The 22,003-nt window shown below is 52.3% G+C and overlaps 1 protein-coding gene, 1 non-coding gene and 1 pseudogene across 2 annotated transcripts in view; all 3 read right to left on the minus strand.

Annotated features, from left to right (window-relative positions):
* Positions 1–7,471: 7,471 nt before the first annotated feature.
* The window catches only part of LOC121281338 (ectonucleoside triphosphate diphosphohydrolase 2-like), a 79,367-nt gene continuing 64,835 nt past the window's right edge, over positions 7,472–22,003 (minus strand). The window contains exons 7-9 of the mRNA XM_041194246.1: positions 18,378–18,497; positions 17,206–17,343; positions 7,472–7,931 (exon numbers count right to left, since the gene is read on the minus strand). Of these exons, the coding sequence (XP_041050180.1) occupies positions 7,728–7,931; positions 17,206–17,343; positions 18,378–18,497 (462 nt within the window). The 3' untranslated portion in view covers positions 7,472–7,727. The remainder of the gene's footprint in view (positions 7,932–17,205; positions 17,344–18,377; positions 18,498–22,003) is intronic.
* On the minus strand, positions 10,854–10,939 carry trnastop-uca. The gene has a single exon. It is a non-coding gene; the product is annotated as a tRNA-Sec (tRNA).
* LOC121281680 lies at positions 13,174–13,292 on the minus strand (annotated as a pseudogene).

Consider the following 22,003-nt stretch of genomic DNA (forward strand, 5'->3'; position numbering starts at 1 on the left):
GGTATTGCTGTGTTCAGAACTGGATTCCTGATATGGCGTGGCCTTGTTTAATGGTTTGCTACACTGGGATCCAGTGGGCTCTGGATGGAGTTTCTGCAGTTTTCTGTCAGGCTATGAGGTGGGGCCCTCCGGTGATCTTTGCACAGTGATTGGAGCCTGAGGTGGGCTGGAAGAGCTTATCTTCTCACAGAGATGGAGGCCCAGGATGCACTGTGTGATGGCCAGTGCTCTGCAATTCACACCAACTCTCCGGCAGATTATCTTTTCATTTGTCTCGCTGCTGTTTGTAGGATCTTGCTGTACACACCATGATTGTCACGTTTCCTAAATTACAACAATGACTACACTACAGGAGTATTTCATTGGCTGGTAAATGGCATTAGTTGGCGGGTGGGGAGGGGACAGGGTATGTAGGTCCATCTGGTGTAAGGGACATTAATGTTCAGTCGCTGAAACCCCACTGTACCCACCTGCCTGTTATAATACTGAGTGCCACCTTCAGCTCACAGATGGATTTCCCACACTCAGCCATACCTGTCTGTCTCAGCTCATTCCCATGTTCCCACAGGCCTGTTCGCTTTGGGTCAGTACCCAGTGAAAGCATTGCCAGAGGTGTCGAGGCAACAGCATTGGGATTGAGTACAATGATCCTTGGAATATGCCTGGGGCAGTCTCTTGTGGCTCTGATGTTCCTGGTCCTTCTGGACCATACTCACTTATGGCCCTCATCTTGACTGGGGGTGGGTTTTCTGAGTGATGTGAGGGAGTTGTGTTGGGCTGTGGAACATTTTTCACGGGGGCCTGCCTGGAGGCTGGGCTGATTGACAGGATGTCTGTTGTGGGGGTAAGAGGGAAGTGGGGGACGATCCTCCAGAGGAGGCAACATGGGGAGAGACTGTTGTTGGGGTAGTGGAAGCATGGATGGGTATGTGGCCAGATCTGGGGTGTGCTGGGGGCAGGGTGCTGCAATCCCATGATGGGGGGTCTCCAACCTGGGGGTTAGTGGTGGGGGATTGTGGTCCCCTGGGAGGGGGGAAGGGTTGCTAATCCTTTGGGGGAGGGTCATAGCAAGTAATAACCCTAGGGGGGTACCAGTGGGAGGGAAAATGCTCCTGTTCATTTCGACCCACAAGCAGTGCTGGAAAGACATCCTGGGATTGTCGAAGTTGGCTAGCCTTACAGCTGGAAGGCAGACTAGATTTGAGGGCCCCAACTCTTAGCCCTGGAGATGGGTGGGATTGAGATTTTATATATTTTCATATCTTAACCAAACCCAAACCGCCCGCTTTTGGGAGTTAAAATTCCTCTCAAAGACTCTGAAACGTGGAAAGGCCCATTGAATCCCAACCCAGAGCCCCAGCTTATGCACTGAATTCTCCCCCTCCCCACCAACACCCCAGCCTTCCACCCCCGGCCCACCCTGGTTACCCCACATGCTTAACTGGTCAGCACCTCCTTCCTTTTAGAAAGACAGAGAAAGTAACCTCACATTTGTAAAGTATCAAATAAATATTTATTCAAACTATGGCCCATGACATCAGCTGCAGGAACACCCGAGATGCTCTTCAATATTGCATACACCATGCAGGCAGAAACCAGAACTGACAGTCAGCCTGACCCTTCTGTGAATATGGAGGCTCACTGGGGGCTCAGACGGATGGCAGGGAGGGGAGGGCAGGCTGAGGGGGCAGGCTGAGGGGGCAGGGTGAGAGGGCAGGGTGAGAGGGAAGGGTGAGCGGGCAGGGTGGGATGGAAGGGTGAGGGGGCAGGGTGAAGGGGCAGGGTGAGGGGGCAGGGTGAGGGGGCAGGGTGAGGGGGCAGGGTGAGAGGGAAGGGTGAGAGGGAAGGGTGAGGGGGCAGGGTGAAGGGGCAGGGTGAGAGGGCAGGGTGAGAGGGAAGGGTGAGGGGGCAGGGTGAGGGGGCAGGGTGAGGGGGCAGGGTGAGAGGGAAGGGTGAGGGGGCAGGGTGAGGGGGCAGGGTGAGAGGGCAGGGTGAGAGGGCAGGGTGAGAGGGAAGGGTGAGAGGGCAGGGTGAGAGGGAAGGGTGAGGGGGCAGGGTGAGGGGGCAGGGTGAGGGGTCAGGGTGAGAGGGCAGGGTGAGAGGGAAGGGTGAGGGGGCAGGGTGAGAGGGCAGGGTGAGAGGGCAGGGTGAGAGGGCAGGGTGAGAGGGAAGGGTGAGAGGGAAGGGTGAGGGGGCAGGGTGAAGGGGCAGGGTTAGCAACACATAAACAACTAGACAAAAATCTAAGGTCCATCCTCTCTGGCCTTCACCATCCTGGGAGTTACAGATAGAACACTAACAGGATCCTTCACTAATCAGAGCACCCCGTCTCTCTCAATTAGTCTACAACAGTTCGACTGTGGTGAAGAGTAGCCCCTCGGTGTACGTTAACCAGCTTATCAGAAAGATGTTTCCGTACAGATTGAAAATGCTGGATGGGAAAACAGTAACTGGGGGGAGGGTAACTGGGCGAGGATAACAGGGGGAGGGTAATTGGGGAGGGTAACAATGGGATAACAGGGGGAGGGTAACAGGGACAGGGTAATGGGGGAGGGGTAACTGGGGGAGGGTAACACTGGGAGGATAGCAGGGAGAGGGTAACAAGAGAAGGGTAACAGGGGCAGGGTAACAGGGAGGGCAACTGCCCAATAGGATAAATCAATTCGGACCAGCTCTCTTATTTCCCAGTTTTTACACGTTTTTTGTTCTTGGTGAGCAAGGGTAATGAGGGGAGGGTATCTTGGGGAGGGTAATTGGAGGAGAGTAATTGGGGAGGGTAATTGGAGGAGGGTAACTGGGGGAAGCCTTGTGATTGGGAAAGGTGATACAGAATTTTATTTTTATTCATGTAGAATGTGGGTGTCAGTGACAAGTGCAGCATTTATTACCCATCCCTAATTACCCTTGAGAACCAGCTTCTTGAAGATAACTTGAGTGCCTTGCTGGGCCATTTCAGAGGGCAGTTTAGAGTCAGCCACATCGCTGTGAGTCTGGAATCAGATGTGGGCCAGACCAAGTAAAGACAGTAGATTACAATAACCCAGCAAGTTTCACATTACTGATACTATTTTGTTTATTAATGTTATTAGTTAAATAGTTTTTATTAATCATTCAATTAACTGAATTTAAATTTTCCAGCTGCTGTGATGGGATTTGAACTCAGCTCTGGATCATTAATCCAATCCCGATATTTAGATTACCAGTCCAGTAAGATAAAGCACTCAGTATTTTCAAGGCTGCTTCAGTCCCGGTTCAATCTGAGTTAGCCACCCAGGGGTATGAGACCCACTAACCATGCCGTTTGATGGGGATGGTTACAAACAGGGCTAGCAAGGAAAGGCAGCTGGACCTTTAAACAGAATTGGACCCCAGTTGGACTGAATGAGGCTGTGCCTGCGTGTGACGTTCATGTGAACGGTCAGCCTCTTAAAAAAGGATGTGTTGGGAAACTGGGCTTAAACTAGTTGGATTGATTTTCCCCGGGGACACAGGAGGATCTGCCCCTTGGTCTGGGATTGGATTGATATTGAAAGCGGGAGCTGTTGTAAATAGAAGTTCTGAGCTCTGCACTGCTTGGGGCCCCATTGTTTCCTGACACAGTAACACTTGAACAGGCCGCGGGCACTGGCAGTCCCAGCTGCACCCTCTGGGTTTCAGAGTCACATTATAATGAACACCAAAGTCAGCTGGTCACTCATAATTCAAACAATCAGAATTAAAACCCAACTGAAGGTTCCATTTGAAATGTTTCAACCAGTGCCAGGCTCCATGCACACACTGGCACATGCTACGGTGCCAGCACCCTTCCAGCCTAATTCACCTCCAAAATGTACAAGCTGAGGGCACCTCACCTGCCTGCTCTGTGCTGCACAAGGGAGGCTGAAGGAAGCATCCTCCAGCTCGGGCTTTGGACAGTTCGGAATTGGATTGATTGACCTGATCCCTGATCCCTGTCATGAAGGGGTTAACCAGGAAGAACAAGCTGAGGAATCATGGTGGATCTTTCTCAGCAAATGAAAATCGAGTCAGAGAGCATAACCAAGGAATTAGTTGAAGGAGAGACATCAAGAGGCAATGAGGCAGCTTACTGCAGAGTGAAGAGGGATTGAGGGATATGGGAGAGGGCGGGTAGGCGGGGTGGAAAGATATGGGAGAGGGCAGGTAGGTGGGGTTGAGGGATATGGGAGAGAGCGGGTAAGTGGGGGTTGAGGGATAGGGGAGAGGGCACGTAGATGGGGGTTGAGAGATATAGGAGAGGGTGGGTAGCTGGGGTTGAGGGATATGGGAGAGGGAGGGTAGGTGAGGGTTGAGGGATATGGGAGAGGGTGGTTAGGCGGGGTTGAGAGTTATGGGAGAGGGTGGGTAGGCGTGTTTGAGGGATATTGGAGAGGGCACATTGGTGGGGTTGAGGGAAATAGGAGTGGGCAGGTAGGTGGGGTGGAAGGATATGGGAGAGGGCGGGTAGGTGGGGTTGAGGGATATGGGAGAGGGCGGGTAGGTGGGGTGGAAGGCTTTGGGAGAGGGCGGATAGGTGGGTGTTGAGGGATATGGGAGAGGGCGGGTAGACGGGGTTGATGGATATGGGAGAGGGCGGGTAGGTGGGGGTTGAGGGAAAAGGGAGAGGGCGGGTGGGCGGGGTTGAGGGATATGGGAGAGGGTACATAGCTGAGATTGAGGGATATGGGAAAGGGCACGTAGTTGGGGTTGATGGAAATAGGAGTGGGCAGGTAGGAGGTGTGGAAGGATATGGGAGAGGGCGGGTAGGTGGGGTTGAGGGATATGGGAGAGAGCGGGTAGGTGGGGTGGCAGGATATGGGAGAGGGTGGGTAGGTGGGGGTTGAGGGATATGGGAGAGGGCAGGTAGGCAGCGTTGAGGGATATGGGAGAGGGTACATAGATGGGGGTTGAGGGATATGAGAGAGGGTGGGTAAGCGGGGTTGAGCGATATGGGAAAAGGTGGGTAGGTGGGTTTGAGGGATATTGGAGGGCACATAGGAGGGATTGAGGGATATGGGAGAGGGCAGGTAGGCAGGGTTGAGGGATATGGAAGAGGGCACATGGGTGGGGTTGAGGGATATGGGAGAGGGTGGGTAGGTGGGTTTGAGGGATGTTGGAGGGCACATAGGTGGGATTGAGGGAGATGGGAGAGGGCGGGTAGGCGGGATTGAGGGATATGGGAGAGGGCACATAGGTGGGGTTGAGGGATATGAGAGAGGGCGGGTAGGTGGGTTTGAGGGATATTGGTGAATGCACATAGGTGGGGTTGAGGGATATGGGAGAGGGCAGGTAGTTGGGATGGAGGGATATGGGACAGTGTGGGTAGGTGGGAATTCCATATATCAAGATGGTTTGACTATCTCTGACAGACTTTTCCTGCTCCTGCAAATTGTCATGGTTATACAGTGAGAGGGAGAGAGGGTCAGTGAGGGGTGGGTTGGGGGGGGAAGTGGATGTGGGGTTGAGGAATATGGAATTGAATGTTGCAAATGCTTCTTGGGAATGCTAAATTACATTAAATCTGCTTTGAGTGGTGCCTCAGGAGATCCTGCTAGTGAAGCAAGGAGCTTGAACATGACCCAGTTCTGGACCTGCACTGAATCCTGTGGTTAGTTTTAAACACAATTAGATGAGGACTAAGTGGGGATGGGAGTGAGGGGTATTTGCAGTGGAGCGAGGAGCTGGGGTAAAGGGGAGTGAGAGTGAGGGGGTGGGGTAAGTGGGGGTGGGAGTGAGGGGCTCGTGTGGTGGGAGTGAGGGGTACGTGTGGTGGGAGTGAGGGGTACGAGTGGTGGGATTGATAAATATGAATGGTGGGAGTGAGGGATATGTGTGATGGGAATGAAGGGTACATGTGGTGGGAGTGAGGAGTACGTGTAGTGGGAGTGAGGGGTACGTGTGGTGGTAGTGAGGGGTAGGTGTGGTGGGAGTGAGGGGTACGTTTGGTGGGAGTGAGGGGTAGGTGTGGTGGGAGTGAGGGGTAGGTGTGGTGGGAGTGAGGGGTAGGTGTGGTGGGAGTGAGGGGTAGGTGTGGTGGGAGTGAGGGGTGCGTGTGGTGGGAGTGAGGGGACGTGTGGTGGGAGTGAGGGGACGTGTGGTGGGAGTGAGGGGTACGTATAGTGGGAGTGAGGGGTTTGTGTGGTGGGAGTGAGGGGTACATGTGGTGGGAGTGAGGGGTACATGTGGTGGGAGTGAGGAATACGTGTGGTGGGAATGAGGGGTACGTGTAGTGGAGTGAGGGGTACGTGTGGTGGGAGTGAGGGGTACGTGTGGTGGGAGTGAAGGGTACGTGTGGTGGGAGTGAAGGGTACGTGTGGTGGGAGTGAGGGGTACGTGTGGTGGGAGTGAGGGGTACGTGTGGTGGGAGTGAGGGGTACGTGTGGTGGGAGTGAGGGGTAGGTGTGGTGGGAGTGAGGGGTAGGTGTGGTGGGAGTGAGGGGTAGGTATGGTGGGAGTGTGGGGTAGGTGTGGTGGGAGTGTGGGGTAGGTGTGGTGGGAGTGTGGGGTAGGTGTGGTGGGAGTGTGGGGTAGGTGTGGTGGGAGTGTGGGGTAGGTGTGGTGGGAGTGAGGGGTACGTGTGGTGGAAGTGAGGGGTAGGTGTGGTGGGAGTGAGGGGTAGGTGTGGTGGGAGTGAGGGGTAGGTGTGGTGGGAGTGAGGGGTAGGTGTGGTGGGAGTGAGGGGTAGGTGTGGTGGGAGTGAGGGGTAGGTGTGGTGGGAGTGAGGGGTAGGTGTGGTGGGAGTGAGGGGTAGGTGTGGTGGGAGTGTGGGGTAGGTGTGGTGGGAGTGTGGGGTAGGTGTGGTGGGAGTGAGGGGTAGGTGTGGTGGGAGTGAGGGGTAGGTGTGGTGGGAGTGAGGGGTAGGTGTGGTGGGAGTGAGGGGTAGGTGTGGTGGGAGTGAGGGGTAGGTGTGGTGGGAGTGTGGGGTAGGTGTGGTGGGAGTGAGGGGTGCGTGTGGTGGGAGTGAGGGGTGCGTGTGGTGGGAGTGTGGGGTAGGTGTGGTGGGAGTGAGGGGTAGGTGTGGTGGGAGTGTGGGGTAGGTGTGGTGGGAGTGAGTGGTAGGTGTGGTGGGAGTGAGTGGTAGGTGTGGTGGGAGTGAGTGGTAGGTGTGGTGGGAGTGAGGGGTACGTGTGGTGGGAGTGAGGGGTACGTGTGGTGGGAGTGTGGGGTAGGTGTGGTGGGAGTGAGGGGTAGGTGTGGTGGGAGTGAGGGGTAGGTGTGGTGGGAGTGTGGGGTAGGTGTGGTGGGAGTGTGGGGTAGGTGTGGTGGGAGTGAGTGGTAGGTGTGGTGGGAGTGAGGGGTACGTGTGGTGGGAGTGAGGGGTACGTGTGGTGGGAGTGAGGGGTAGGTGTGGTGGGAGTGAGTGGTAGGTGTGGTGGGAGTGAGGGGTAGGTGTGGTGGGAGTGAGGGGTAGGTGTGGTGGGAGTGAGGGGTAGGTGTGGGAGTGAGGGGTAGGTGTGGTGGGAGTGAGGGGTAGGTGTGGTGGGAGTGAGGGGTAGGTGTGGTGGGAGTGAGGGGTAGGTGTGGTGGGAGTGAGGGGTACTTGTGGTGGGAGTGAGGGATAGGTGTGGGAGTGAGGAATAGTATGGTGGGAGTGAGGGGCTTTGTTAATCTCTTGCTGTTAGTATGTGGCACAGTGTAAGGGGCTACAACCCTCCAGTCAGATTGAGAAGTGCCACTGGTGGGCTCGAGTTAGTAAAACTAAGATTCAAGCCGAGGGATTGCTCCATACACTACAACACTGAGTCATTCTTCACTGAGCGAGATGACAAGACAAAGAGCAGGACTCCTGCTACAATCACCAGGATACAGATGACAATGAGGACTGCCCAAGCACCAAGCATCTGGACTTTCCAGGTACCAGGATCTTCAGCTGGTATCATGTTTGTGAGATTGAGCATGTAGCCCAGTGCCCATCCGATGGTGCTGCCCCCAGCCTGAAATAGGGAAAAAACAAGAAGGATGGTCAGGGGCAATGCAGCAGCAGTGAAGACAGCAAATCAGAATAGGAGGATGGGTTCAGGGGAAGAGAGTGACAGAGAGAAAGAGACAGAGAGAGACACCAAGAGAGAAAGAGAGAGAGAGAGAGAGAGTATGAGACAGAGAAAGAGAGAAAGACCAAGAGAGATTGAGACAGAGACCCTGAAAGGCAGAGAAAGAAAGATCGACTGAGAAAGAGAGAGGCAGAGAAAGAGTGAAAGACAGATGGAGGCAGAGAAAGAGAAAGAAAGAGAGAGACTGAGGGGGAGAGAGACAGAGAGAGAGTGAGACCCCGAAAGTGAGAGCGTCAGACAGAGAGAGACCAAGAGAGAGAGAAAATACACACGCAGGGCGGAATCATCCCAGGTTTGCACTTGGTGCGGTAGCGAGCGGGAAAAAGGCCGTTTTACCCACCAGCCACAATGACGGCTTTTCACACCGTATCGCCCCGATCCCGCCTCATTAATTATGCTGTCCTGGGAAACGCCGTTTCCATGGCGGGCGGGCCCCCATTTGCCCACCACGCCATCAAAGGGGAACAAAGAACTAAGAACAAAGAAAAGTTCAGCACAGGAACAGGCCCTTCGGCCCTCCAAGCCTGCACTGATTATATACTGCCTGTCAAACTAAAACATTTTGTACTTCCAGGGTCTGTATCCCTCTATTCCCATCCTATTCATGTATTTGTCAAGCTGCCTCTTACACACCACTATCGTACCTGCTTGCACCACCTCCTCTGGCAGCGAATTCCAGACCCTCACTACCCCCTGCGTAAAAAACCTGCCCCACACATCTCCTCTAAAGTTTTCTCCTCTCACCTTAAATCTAGGTCCCCTAGTAAATGACTCTTTCACCCTGGGAAAAAGCTTCTGACTATCTACTCTGTCCAAGCCACTCATAATTTTGTAAACTTCTATCAAGTCGTCCCTCAATTTCCGTTGCTCTAGTGAGAACAATCTGAGTTTCTCCAACCTCTCCTCATAGCTAATAACCTCCAGACCAGGCAGCATCCTGGTAAACCTCCTCTGCACCCTCTCCAATTCCTCCAAATCCTTCTGGTAATGTGGCGACCAGAATTGCACGCAATATTCCAAGTGTGGCCTACATACACCTCACTGCTTCATCACACTGGGCGCCATATTTAAAGTGCAGCCACGCGCACACCTCTCAGTGTTTCCAGCCCAGGACTGCTGCACGAAGACATGGCCCGAAAGGCAAGAAGACTTCAGCCTCCGGGTTTCATGACGCGTCCCTCGAGCGTCTTTCGGAGGCTCACGTGATGTCCTCTACCCCCACCCCCGCTCTGGCCGCAGGATGGGTAGCAACATCACCAATCTGGCTTGGGAGGTGGTGGCAGCGGAGGGGTCAGCACCAACGCCCTTCAAAACAGGATAGCCACCCAGTACCACAAGAGGATGAATGATCTCCTCCATTCCACCACGTAAGTCACTCTTTTCATCACTCTCAACTCACACACTCACAAATCCATCACATATCTACAGGGATCTCACTCACTGCCTGTTCAAGAGACATCACCATTCACTCTCTCACACTCACTGTCATTGTTCTCAACCCTGTCCATGGGACCCCTCACCACCCACATAGGCCAGGCATACTTATCATCTGGCCTGGCAGGTGTCCTGCTTACACTTTCTTGATCTCTATCCATGCAGGATGAGCCAGCACATAACAAGAGGGAGAGGTCACAGACCAGTGGAGGAACACCTGAAATCAAAGTCTTCACAGACTTTGAAAACAGAGCCATCCAGCTGGCCGGCAGGAACTCAGCCGGTCCTGTGCTGATGGTGAGGTCGGTGCTGCTCTACCAAGTGAAGATCCAGCAGTGCAACATCCATCAGGCAACTGCTGTGAGTGATGTGTCCTCTTTCACAGGCCACTGCCATGCACCAGTTATCTCCCCATGCTTCCACAGGCACATCTGGAAAACAGCTGACGGAGTCCACGACCCAGGACCTCCAATCAAGCCCTCTGAAGATGAATCTGGAGGCACCCTCCTTGAAGTCCCGTCACAGTGCTCACCCACACCTTCCACCAGCACAGAGACACACACCTCAGTGGGACCTAGCTTTAGAATAGCCTCGGGATCACAGTCAAGTGAACATATTGCACTGTCTGATCCACAGCAGCAGGGACTTCCCCAGGTCCCCGGCACTTGGAGCACTGCTGGAACCAGAAATCTGCTGAGTCCAAGTCAGATGACAAGCCTCTGGACTCTTTCATACTTCAGTTGCTGGAGCTGCAAAGGCAAGCTCGGGAACATCGGGAAGGGATGTCCGCTGCACCCCTCAGATTGCAAGGCATGATGGAGGAGTCTGTCCGTCTTCAGTCTGAGGTGATAGCGCTGGCATACTAACGCACTGAGGCTGCCATGGAGACCTTGGTCCAGGACATCACTCCTGCAGTGCTGCGCGGGCTTAACTCCAATGCTGATGCCATAGTTGGCTTCCAAAGTGTGTATGTGAGAGGGATGCTGGGCAGCTCGGTCTCACTTCAGCTACCTCTTCCGCTCGCGGAGTCAGCCAGGGGCCCTCTGACAACCATAGGGAGGAGGATCAGCTGGTGCACACTCTGGGGCCATCCACCCAGGGGGCTCCGGGAGTGTCCGGCCCATCCGTGTCCCCTCTTCCTGTGACCTCAGCAGCTCCAGTTGCACAGGCCAAGGAGGATGCCACCACCACACAGCAGGACCCCGAAAGCAGGCCGGGGCCCTCCAAGTCTCGGCCCTCCAAGGGACGCCCGCCAAGGTAATCACAGACAGGGAGTCACAGTCAGCCTCCACCTCCGCTGTGGATGTCCGGGGAGCACCAAGACACAGCAGCAGATGATGTACTTTCCAAGACGCAACCATTGAGCAGTCACACCTGAATGTTGGAATTGACCTCTCTGTCACTAGACACCTACAGGTTTGAAGCCTGCACCCCAGACCACTGAGTGTCATGCAGGTTAGCAGATGATGTAACTCTTTCGAGTACAAACTCGTTTCCATCTGTTCCTATTCAGATGAAGTTACATTGTTTCATAGTTTGCCATTGTGAGATTTGAACTCTTGATAATCTTTTAAATGAAAACCAAATCAACAAAATTAGGATAAATCAGGCACAGCCCCTAATTCAGGTCAGCTGTAAAACCAAGAACAAAGTTTAAAGGAAACTTACAAACTTTAAATCAAAATGTGATTAAAGGGGTCAACAAAACACCCCAGTCCCCGCGGTGCCCACCGAGCACGGAAGGCCTTGAGAGTGCCAGCAGACACCGCGTGCTCCTTCTCCAGGGACATCCGGCAGCGAACGTAGCCACGGAAGAGGGACAAACAATCGGGCGGAACTCCCCCGTCGATCGCCCGCTGCCTGGACCTGTTAATGGCCAACTTGGCCAGGCCCAGGAGCAGGTTCACGAGGAGGTCCTCCTCCTTCCCGACCCCCTTCCGCACCGGGTGCCCATAGATCAGGAGCGTGGGGCTGAAGTGCAAACAAAACATCAATAAAAGGTTTTTCAAATAACTAAAAAGGGAGTGCAGCCTACAACACCCTATGTATACATGGTCCACGGACTCCACAAGACCGCAAAAAGGGCATGTGTCCTGAGAGTCCGTGAACCTATGCATCCTCTTATTATAAGGGACTGCTGCATGCAACACCCTCCAACCCAGGTCCCCGATAGAAAGGGGGAGGACACCTCCGTAGAGGGACTCCCATCGGGGGCCTCCGCTGCCGGACGGCAACAAGGCACGCCAGGGCGTGTCCAGTCGACGGACAAGGGCGAGAAAATGGAAGGTGTGCAGCAGCAGTCCGTACAAAAAGCCCCTCTTTGCCGTGCCAAAAGGCACAGAGGGCATGTCCCCGAGGCGGCTCATATTGCGGGGCACCAGCACCCGAGGGAGGGTTCGGGGCTTGGGGCCAATGTGGAATTCCGTCCGAACAGGGGAACGCTCAGACGGAAGACCACCGCGCACCTGGGCCACCTCAAGACCCAAAATAACGTCGGGTCCGAGCACGACCGTTCTCAGGTCTTGGATGGCATCGGCTGCAACCTGGACACTCACAGACGCGTGTCGCGCCAACTCCTGCGGGAGCATCCAGCCCAGTCCTCCGCCACCCAGCACGTCCCCGATCCTGGTCACCCCTGCAGCCACAGCCCTCCTCTCCGCCAACCACTGAAAAGGACGGAGGGGCGGATTCCTGAGCAGCGGCTCTCTGACGATAGCCGCTACTCCTGACGGGGGAGAGCTGCATCGCGAGGCGACCACTTTCCAGACTTTGATCAGGTCCTGGTAAAAGACGGGCAACGCCTGCAAGGAGCCACCGAGGCCCAGCTGTTCTATAAACAGGAGCTGCACGTCATAATTCAGGCCATGCACCTGACGGAAGAAATACGTCATCAGGGCACACCATCTAGGAGGAGGCTCGACGTAGAGGTATCGCTGCAGGGTCTGAAGGCGGAAAGTCGCCACCTGTGTGCGTAGGCACACTAGCGCCTGACCACCCTCCCTAAGCGGGAGACTCAGAACCTCGGCAGCGACCCAGTGTAATCTTTGTCCCAGAAGAAGTCGACTAACAATCTCTGGATTCTTGTGACAAAGTCCGGGGGAGGGGTCAAAGTGACCAGCTTGAGATTTGAACTCTTGATCTTAGGGTTACAAGCCCAGTACCATAACCACTTGGCTATTTAGGGCAAGCCATTAAATTTCACCAGTGGGATTTGAACCCATGTCTCCAGAGCATTAGCCTGGGCCTCTGGCTTACAAGTCCAGTGATATTAGCACTACGCCACCATCACCATTTATTTCAGCAGATGATGTAACTCTTTCGAGTACAAACCCATTTCCATCTGTTTCAGATGAAGTTACATTGTTTGCCATTGTGAGATTTGAACTCTTGAGGTTGGGGTTGCAAGCCCAGTACCATAACCACTTGGCTATTTAGGCCAAGCTAATCAAATTCACAAGTGTAACTCTTTCGAGTACAAACACATTTCCATCTGTTTCAGATGAAGTTACATTGTTTCATAGTTTCCCATTGTGAGATTTGAACTCTTGATACTCTTTTGAGTAAACCTGTTTCCATCTGTTTCAGATGAAGTTACATTGTTTCATAGTTTGCCATTGTGAGATTTGAACTCTTGATCTTGGGGTTACAAACCCAGTACCATAACCACTTGGCTATTTAGGCCAAGCCCCAAAGCCAACTGCACCTGGTATTCCCAGGCAGTCTCCCATCCAAGTACTAACCAGGCCTGAGTCTGCTTAGCTTCCGAGATCAGACGAGATGAGGCCTTTTCAGACTAGTATGGCCGTAGGCTAAAATCCGTAGTTTGGCACGTTTATGTGCTTAGCCGCCGGCTGAACCAGACATTGTGAGATTTGAACTCTTGATCTTGGGGTTACAAACCCAGTACCATAACCACTTGGCTATTTAGGCCAAGCTCAGCAGATGATGTAACTCTTTTGAGTTAAAACCAATAAAACCAAATTAACAAAATTGGGATAAATCAGGCACAGCCCCTAATTCAGGTCAGCTGTAAAACCAAGAACAAAGTTTAAAGGAAACTTACAAACTTTAAATCAAAATGTGATTAAAGGGGTCAACAAAACACCCCATAATATGTAACTCTTTCAAGTACAAACACATTTTCCATCTGTTCCTATTCAGATGAGGTTACATTGTTTCATAGTTTGCCATTGTGAGATTTGAACTCTTGATACTCTTTTGAGTAAACCTGTTTCCATCTGTTTCAGATGAAGTTACATTGTTTCATAGTTTGCCATTGTGAGATTTGAACTCTTGATCTTAGGGTTACAAACCCAGTACCATAACCACTTGGCTATTTAGGCCAAGCTCAGCAGATGATGTAGTTGCACAGCCTGGGCCTGGATGTTAATCGCTTATACATTATGTTCACTATTATTAATAAATTCCCAAGACTGTCTCCCTACCTATGGCTCCTTGTTCTGATGAGCAGTGTTCATGTCACTCAGATGGGAAACCTTTCTGCACAAGATAAAAGGCAGGTGTCTCAGTCCAGGGCCTCTTCACTGTGGCCTGTGCAGCCTTCAGACCAGTGATGGTCCAGTCTCACACTCCCTGGACATGTTAGTGATGCCTGCACCTCGGCAGTGCTGGTCATTGCTGCCAGAATATAGTGGGCAGATGCCACAGAGTTCTCTCTTTCTCTCTGTGTGCTCTCAGCACCTTTAAGCTGGGGCTGACCCCCATCACACCAGCATCTGCGACCAGCGATGCTCTGCACTAACTCCTGAAGGGCTCAGGTGCAGAAGGAGGACAAAGGATCAGATGCTTCTAAAGTTTCACGGCTGCATCTCTATGATATAACCCTGATCACAGAGTGCAAGTGAGCTGCCCTCAGCCACACAGGAGTCAGACATTCTCAGAGGCTATGTGAAGATCTATGGAGTGTCCTCACTGCATTCTCCACAAAAAAGCAGCTATGAGGGCCTCCTGAGCGTGCCTGTCTCATATGGCCTCATTGCTGTCATCTTCGCCTTCGAGGACCTCCTCACCTTCATCAACATTGATGCCCTCCTCATCAGAGGAGACCTCCAGCTCCTCCTCAGTCAGCTCCTCTCACCATTGCAGCACCAGGTTGTAAAGGGCACAGCAGACAACGATGATGCATGAAACCCTCTGTGGACTATATTGCAGGGCTCCACCAGACCGGTCCAGGCACCGGAACCTCATTTTCAGCATCCCAATGGTCTGCTTCACCAAGTTGCAGCGTCGCTCTGCTGCAGTCTGAGGCCGCTAGAAGGGTGTCATCAACCATGTCCTCTGGGGGTAGCCCTTGTCCCCAAGGAGCCAACCCTGCAGCCTCTGTGGATCCAGGAAGACATCAGGGATCGGAGACCAACTGAGGATGTGGGAGTCGCGCACACTCCCTGGAAACCGTGCTCAGACCTGCAGGATGTGTTTGTAATGGTCACACACCAGCTGCATATTCAATGAGTGGAAGCCCTTGTGGTTGACATAGTTGACCGGGTGCTGCAATGGAGATCTGAGTGCCAAGTGAGTGCAGTCGATGGCACCCTGCACTTGTGGGAAACCCGAGATCTGGACAAATCCAGTTGCTCTTGCATCCTGGCTCTCCTGGTCCCTCGCGAAGGTGGCATCCATGACCTCATGGATGTATTTTTGGGTGGAGGCTTGAGAACTCCCACAGAGGTCACCTGTGGAAGCATGAAAGGAGCCATTGGCATAGAAATTGAGCGCTGTGGTCACTTTCACAGCCGCTGGTGGTGGATGCCTCCATATCCCCATGGTGCCAAATCCTGCAGAAGGTGGCAGATATGACTGACCAGTTCCCTAGACATGTGCAGTGTTTGGCGACAGTGGTTCTTGGTCATCTGCAGGAATGAAAGATGGCATCTATAGACCCTGGGTCTAGCTAGCGCTGACCAGCGATGGCTCGCTGTGGCCCTTCATCGGCATGTGCAGGAGCCCCAGCCACCCTTTCTTCCTGAGGGTGCTGCTTCTCCCTCTGCACAGCCAGGCGTCTCCATCGCTCTCTTCTCCGTCGTCTCCACTATGCTACAAGGCATACAACTCGGTCACCAGGCTCCATGCTCCTGATGTACTCCTCCTGCAGGATGAAAGAGAGAGATGTGTGGGTTAGCATGGGTGTTCTAAGAACCTGCCTTGGTTAAGTCTGAAGGGCCTTAATGCATCCCAGAGAGTGCTGGCCGCCACTTGGATGGCCAGAGTTTATTGCGCTGCATGGCTGCCCGAAACCCCACCCACCTCCACCCCACTCCGCCCAACCGATTGGCCTCAGCTTTGCTCACTGGACTGCACACTGTGCTCTCAGCTCAGGCGTAGGCATTCTCCTAACCCACACTGCAACACTGCACTGTTAGCTTGAACCATGGGGGGCACTGGTCGAAACTGGGATGCTGACATTGCAAGGGGCTGTGAGCACCTCCAGCAGTGACCGCCCCATGGCCAGCTTTAGCAAGGAGATTGTACAACTATTCTTCAGTCCACTAAACCGCTCATTATTTTGCAGTCTGTGCCCGAGGGGTGAAAAGCTCTGGAGCATTTAGTGACACTTTGATGCCTGCATATTGCTTGAGTGGGCAGATAAGCTAGAGACCCGACTCCAATGATATCAATGTGGCTGAACCTGAACTGTTTCAGCTGCAGAGGAATGGTTACTTTATACAAGGTTTCCCTGATGCATGGGCACTTCCCTCCCCCCCACACTGCACGTGCTTATGTGCCACCATCAACCAAAGGGCAGCCCTTGCCCCCCCACCCAACTTGCCTCAGCCGCTGGGCAGCCCTCAACCTTGAAGTCCAAGAGGCGACCCTAGCGAGCGCTGCACGCTTTTACTGTGCACTCACATCGAGTTTCCCTCGTAGTGCAGCTCACCAGGTGCATGCCTTATATATGCTGCTGTGAAAAGCCACCGTCCTCAGACCATCCAGCATGGGGGGATAATTCCGGTGGGATTGGCATGATGATATGCTGATTTTTTACAATGGGGTTCCCGATGTCTGATAGCGAGAATTGTGGCCGGTCATTGATGGGCAGAGCGGAAGATTGCAAACTGGTTTCATGATGTTGTGAATCTGATTTTTGGCCTTTTTGCCATATTGTCTGCTCGTGCTGCTGAACACACCTGATGCCAGCAGGCACGGAAAATTCCACCCACAGAGATCGAAAGAGAGACACACACAGAGACCCAAAGAGAGAGAGAAAAATAGGCAAAGAAGGAGAGAGTGAGAGATATGGACACACAGAGAGAGGCTTAAACAGTCACAGAGAGAGAGATAGAGCAAAGGGGAGAGAGATGGAGCATGACAGGGAAAATAAGGGGCAGAGACAGATGAATACAGAGACTGTGGCAGAAATAGGAAAAACTTAAGAGATTGAGAAAGACATAGAAAGATAGTGTGCAAGGGAGTGAAAGTAAAACAGAATGAGTTAAGAACTCAAATAGAGGAGAGAGAGATAGATGGAAACAGTCAGACCAACCGAAGGAGACAGATGATAGAGTGAGACACCTTATGTGAGAAACAAACAGAAAGGCGGAGAAAGACAAAGACAGAGAGGGAAGGAGAAATGATAGATGAAGGGTAAATAATCTCTGCAAAAAGTCAGAGAGACCATGAGGCAGAGAGAACAATTGACACAAATGAAGACAGAGAGAGAGAGTCAACAGGCAAGTTACAGCGATGACAGAGGTTAAACTCTGACCTTTTTCTGGAATGAGATATTTTTAAATGTTTCGTTGTTGAATTTGTAGCCTCTGGTTGTCAGGATATGAATGTAGGAAGCAGTTGTGCAATAATCCACAAGTCTTTTCTCTGTCACATTGGGTGCCATCTCCTTCAGCTGCAGGAGAAAGGAACAGAGTTAGAATCACTGGAATACAGGACTGCCCATTCAGTTAGAGCAGACATAAAGATCAGCCCTGCTGCTCTTCAGTGTGGACTGGACACAGGAAATGAGTGCAGCCCGGCCTGGGCTGGATACTGAGGCACAACCAAGGTTGGGCCTCGAGAAGTTTCACATGAGGTCAGCAGGCAGCAGGAACCGGCTGGGCTTCCCAGACAGTTCATTGGCAATGGTCCTCGGGAGGACCTGGGAGGAACTCTGGAGCAGAAGGTGGGGGGGGCGGTGGGGCGGGGGGGGGTGGCGGTGAGGAATAGAACATGAGGAGGGAGGGAGTGATTGGGAGAAATGGATGATTAAGGAAGAGAGTGGGCTGATCATGAGAGAAAGAGGTTTGGGAAAGAGGCCGAGATGGTTTGTGAGTGAAATGACATTCTGGCGAAACAGAGGGGTCGGGAGAGAGAGGGGTTTTGGGAGGGGGAGTGGACTTACGAGAGAGAGAGGAGTTTGAGGGAGAGAGTATTGAACAGTGAGAGGATTAGAAGACAGAGAAGGATAAGAAGCAAGGAGGGGTTGGGAGAAAAAGAGGGAGTTCAGGAGAGTAAGGGAGTGCAGAAGGGAGAGGGGTTGCAGGAGAGCAAGGAGGTGCAGGAGGGAGAGGGGGTGCATGGGGGAGAGAGGGTGCAGGAGGGAGAGAGGGCGTGAAGGAGGGAGAGGGTCTGCAGTGGGGAGAGTGGGTGCAGGAGGGAGAGGGGGTGCAGGAGAGAGAAGGGTGCAGGGGGTTGGGGGTGCAGGGGGGAGAGGGGGTGCAGGGGGAGAGGGGGTGCAGGATGGTAAAGGGGTGCAGGAGGGAGAGGGGGTGCAGGAGGGAGAGGGGTTTTGGGGGAGAAGAGGATTTTGGAGAGGGAGGGACGTGAGACAGAAAGGATTGAAAGAAAGAGAAGGATAGATAGCGTGGGCATTCAGAAAATGGGGATGAAAGGAACAAAGCCTGTGTGATGGTTTCTGTTCGCGCCTCTGTTATTTACAGTCACCTTTTTGAAGTCCATCGAACAGATGATATCAGCTGCTTCCTTCAGTTCACTGGTTGAAGTAATTCTCTTATTCAAAGTGTCCTTCAGGAAATCCAATGTGTAATAGAATGCTGCAAAGGCCTGGTCATGGAGAAGAGGCAATATTATCAGATTAACGGTAATCACCAGCTAAAGTAAATTGATAAAACCTCAGCTGTAACAGAAGGAAATCCATAAACAGGATTAAACAGAGTGCAGAGAATTGATATTCATTAGAAAGTGTCTCATGCTGGGGACAGAACTCTGGACAGAACCAGGGTTTGTGAGAGAAACATACAGATCTAGTTAGCCTGAGTATGGTCCCGGGCAGGTACAGCATGGGGTTAGATACAGAGTAAAGCTCCCTCTACACTATCTCCATCAAATACTCCCAGGACAGGTACAGCACGGGGTTAGATACAGAGTAAAGCTCCCTCTACACTGTCCCCATCAAACACTCCCATGACAGGTACAGCACAGGGTTAGATATAGAGTAAATCTCCCTCTACGCTGTACCCATCAAACACTCCCAGGACAGGTACAGCACGGGGCTAGATACAGAGTAAAGCTCCTTCTACACTGTCTCCATCAAATACTCCCAGGACAGGTACAGCACGGGGTTAGATACAGAGTAAAGCTCCCTCTACACTGTCTTTAAATACATATTCCACCTTTCTATAGAAAACAGCAAGAACAGTTGCTGTCACTGGAGAGAACATCCCTGCTCTTCTCCAAAATGATACGATAGGGTCTTTTAGATGACTGGGAAGACAGATGGGACCTCGGTGCCATGGCTCACCTGTAAGATTAATAAATGATTTCACTTTACGGGTTCCTATGAACAGTTTCCAAACAAATCATCTCTCGTTCCTGAAGAACTCAGAGTTATCTGGGAGGGTCAGTAACCTTGAGTGAAAGATGGGCTGAAGGAGATTCCTGAAGGGAATAGGAAAGCCAGGAGGAAAGCAGTGACAGGTGAGAATGCCAAAGGGCACACTTGAGACACTACAGTAATGGTTATTAACCCAAGCTAGAGTGGGTATGAGGAAAGATCACTGATCCAGATTTGGGAGGAGCAGAGCCTTCGCACAGGGGACATGCATTGGTTAAGATTTCTTTGTAATAGAGGACAATATCATGAGGGAGGGGACTAAGTGATGAGGATAGTGAGCCCAGAATGCTGGCATACAAGGGTGATGGATGCCTGCCATTCTGAGATGGGCGTGGACACAGAGCTCTGCATTGTCTACAGGACAGAAGGGTAAGGGAGCAACAGATGAAAGGTTTGGATGAGTTTGAAGTTTGGATACTTGCTCCCATGTCCCATGGGTTACCTCATGTTCCTGCTGCCTGAGTTACATGGTTAAAGTTAGACTATCTAATCAAAACCTCATCAACTTTTTTGAGGAGGTAACAGAGAGGGTAGACAATGAGAGAGGTTCGAAACATGAGGGATGGAACTACAGTTGAAATCCACGTGGGGTAAGTCGGAGATGGAGACAGTCACTGAGGAAGGAAATATGGCTATTAAAGTGAGTTTTCATCCCTCATGTTTCGAACCCACCCAGGATTATAGGTATCTCTGGGATATACAAAGCTCCTCGGACTGCTGTTCTCATCACATCCTGAGTGCCATGCGCCGCCACATGAACACACTCGACCTCTCCCTCCAGCAGCAATGACACACCCTATTTCTAAGCTGTCCTTGCCCCCAGTTTCATTTTATTCTTTGTCTCATCTGACACCTCAACAAGAAACTTTGTCTCTTTCTTTTTGGTGCAAAGGAACGCAAGCTCCAACAACTCAACACCACCAAGGCCCATCCAGGACCTTCCACCCCTACCCGTCCCTCTGTCCCATCCCATCCTTTAATCCCAGCCCAGGCTGTGTATTCACTATACCCCCTGACTTCCCCTCTCTGATGCTGAACGTTCAGTGCTCAGCAAAGGACTTGGTTTCATACCCTTACGCCCTCATCTCAATGAATTTCGGGCTCAGCACGAAGCTGAACTCTTCATCCGCCACCTTCATCTCTGTGCTCACTTCTTTGGACAGGAATCCTCCCCCTGTTCAACGGATCCTTTTACTCGCCTCCAATATTCTCCCTCTGCCTGGACCCCTCCCTCTGGATTCTTACCTGCTCTTGATCTTTTCATTGCGAACTGTCGGCATGACATCAGTCGTCTCAATTTCTCTGCTCCTTTCACCCACTCTAACCTATCTCTCTCTGAACTTGCTGCATTCCATTCTCGCAGGTCCAACCCTGACATTGTCATCAAACCTGCTGACAAGGGTGGTGCTGTTGTTGTCTGGCGCACTGACCTCTACCTCGTGGAGGCTGAGCGTCAACTTGCAGACACTTCCTCCTACCTCCCCCTGGACCATGACCCCACCACTGAACCTCAAGCCATTGTTTCTAGGACTGTCACTGACCTCATCTCCTCTGGAGATCTTCCCTCCACAGCTTCCAACCTCATAGACTCCCAATCTCAGACGGCCCGCTTCTACCTCCTACCCAAAACCCACAAACAGGACTGTCCCGGCTGACCGATCTTGTCAGACTGTTCCTGCCCCACGGAACTCATTTCTTGCTATCTTGACTCCATTCTCTCTCCCCTTGTCCAGTCTCTTCCCACCTATATCCATGATTCCTCTCACGCCCCACATCATATCAACAATTTCCAGTTCCCTGGCCGCAACCACCTCCTCTTCACCATGGATATCCAGTCCCTCTACACCTCCATCCCCCACCAGGATGGTCTGAGGGCTCTCCTCTTCTTCCTCGAACAGAGGGCCGAACAATCCCCATCTTCTACTACTCTCCCCCATCTGGCTGAACTTGTTCTCTCACTGAACAATTTCTCCTTAAACTCGTCTCACTTCCTCCAAATAAAAGGTGTGGCTATGGGTACCCGCATGGGCCCCAGTTATGCCTGTCTCTTTATGGGATATTTGGAACATTAATTGTTCCAGTCCTACTCTGGCCCCCTCCCACAATTCTTTCTCCGGTACATCAATGACTACTTCGTGCTCTCGTCTGGACCTGGAAAAATTTATGAATTTTGCTTCTAATCTCCACCCCTCCATCATTTTCACATGGTCCATCTCTGACACTTCCCTTCCCTTCCTTGACCTCTCAGTCTCAATTTCTGGTGATAGACTGTCCCCCAGTATTCATTACAAGCCTACCAACTCCCACAGCTACCTTGACTACAGCTCCTCACAACCCGCTTCCTGTAAGGACTCCATCCCATTCTCTCAGTTCCTTTGCCTCCATCCCATCTGTTCTGATGATGCCATTTTCCAAAACAGTTCCTCTGACATGTTTTCCTTCTTCCTTAACCAAGGGTTTCCACCCACGATGGTTGACAGGGCCCTCAACCGTGTCCGGCCCATCTCCCACACATCCGCCCTGACACCTTCTTCTCCCTCCCAGAACCATGATAGGGTCCCCCTTGTCCTCACTTATCACCCCACCAGCCTCCGCATTCAAAGGATCATCCTCCACCATTTCCGCCAAGACCAGCATGATGCCACCACCAAACACATCTTCCCTTTACCACCCCGGCAGCATTCCGCAGGGATCATTCCCTCCGGGACACCCTGGT

The sequence above is a fragment of the Carcharodon carcharias genome, chromosome 8 (genome assembly GCF_017639515.1).
Source record: "Carcharodon carcharias isolate sCarCar2 chromosome 8, sCarCar2.pri, whole genome shotgun sequence".
NCBI lineage: Eukaryota > Metazoa > Chordata > Chondrichthyes > Lamniformes > Lamnidae > Carcharodon > Carcharodon carcharias.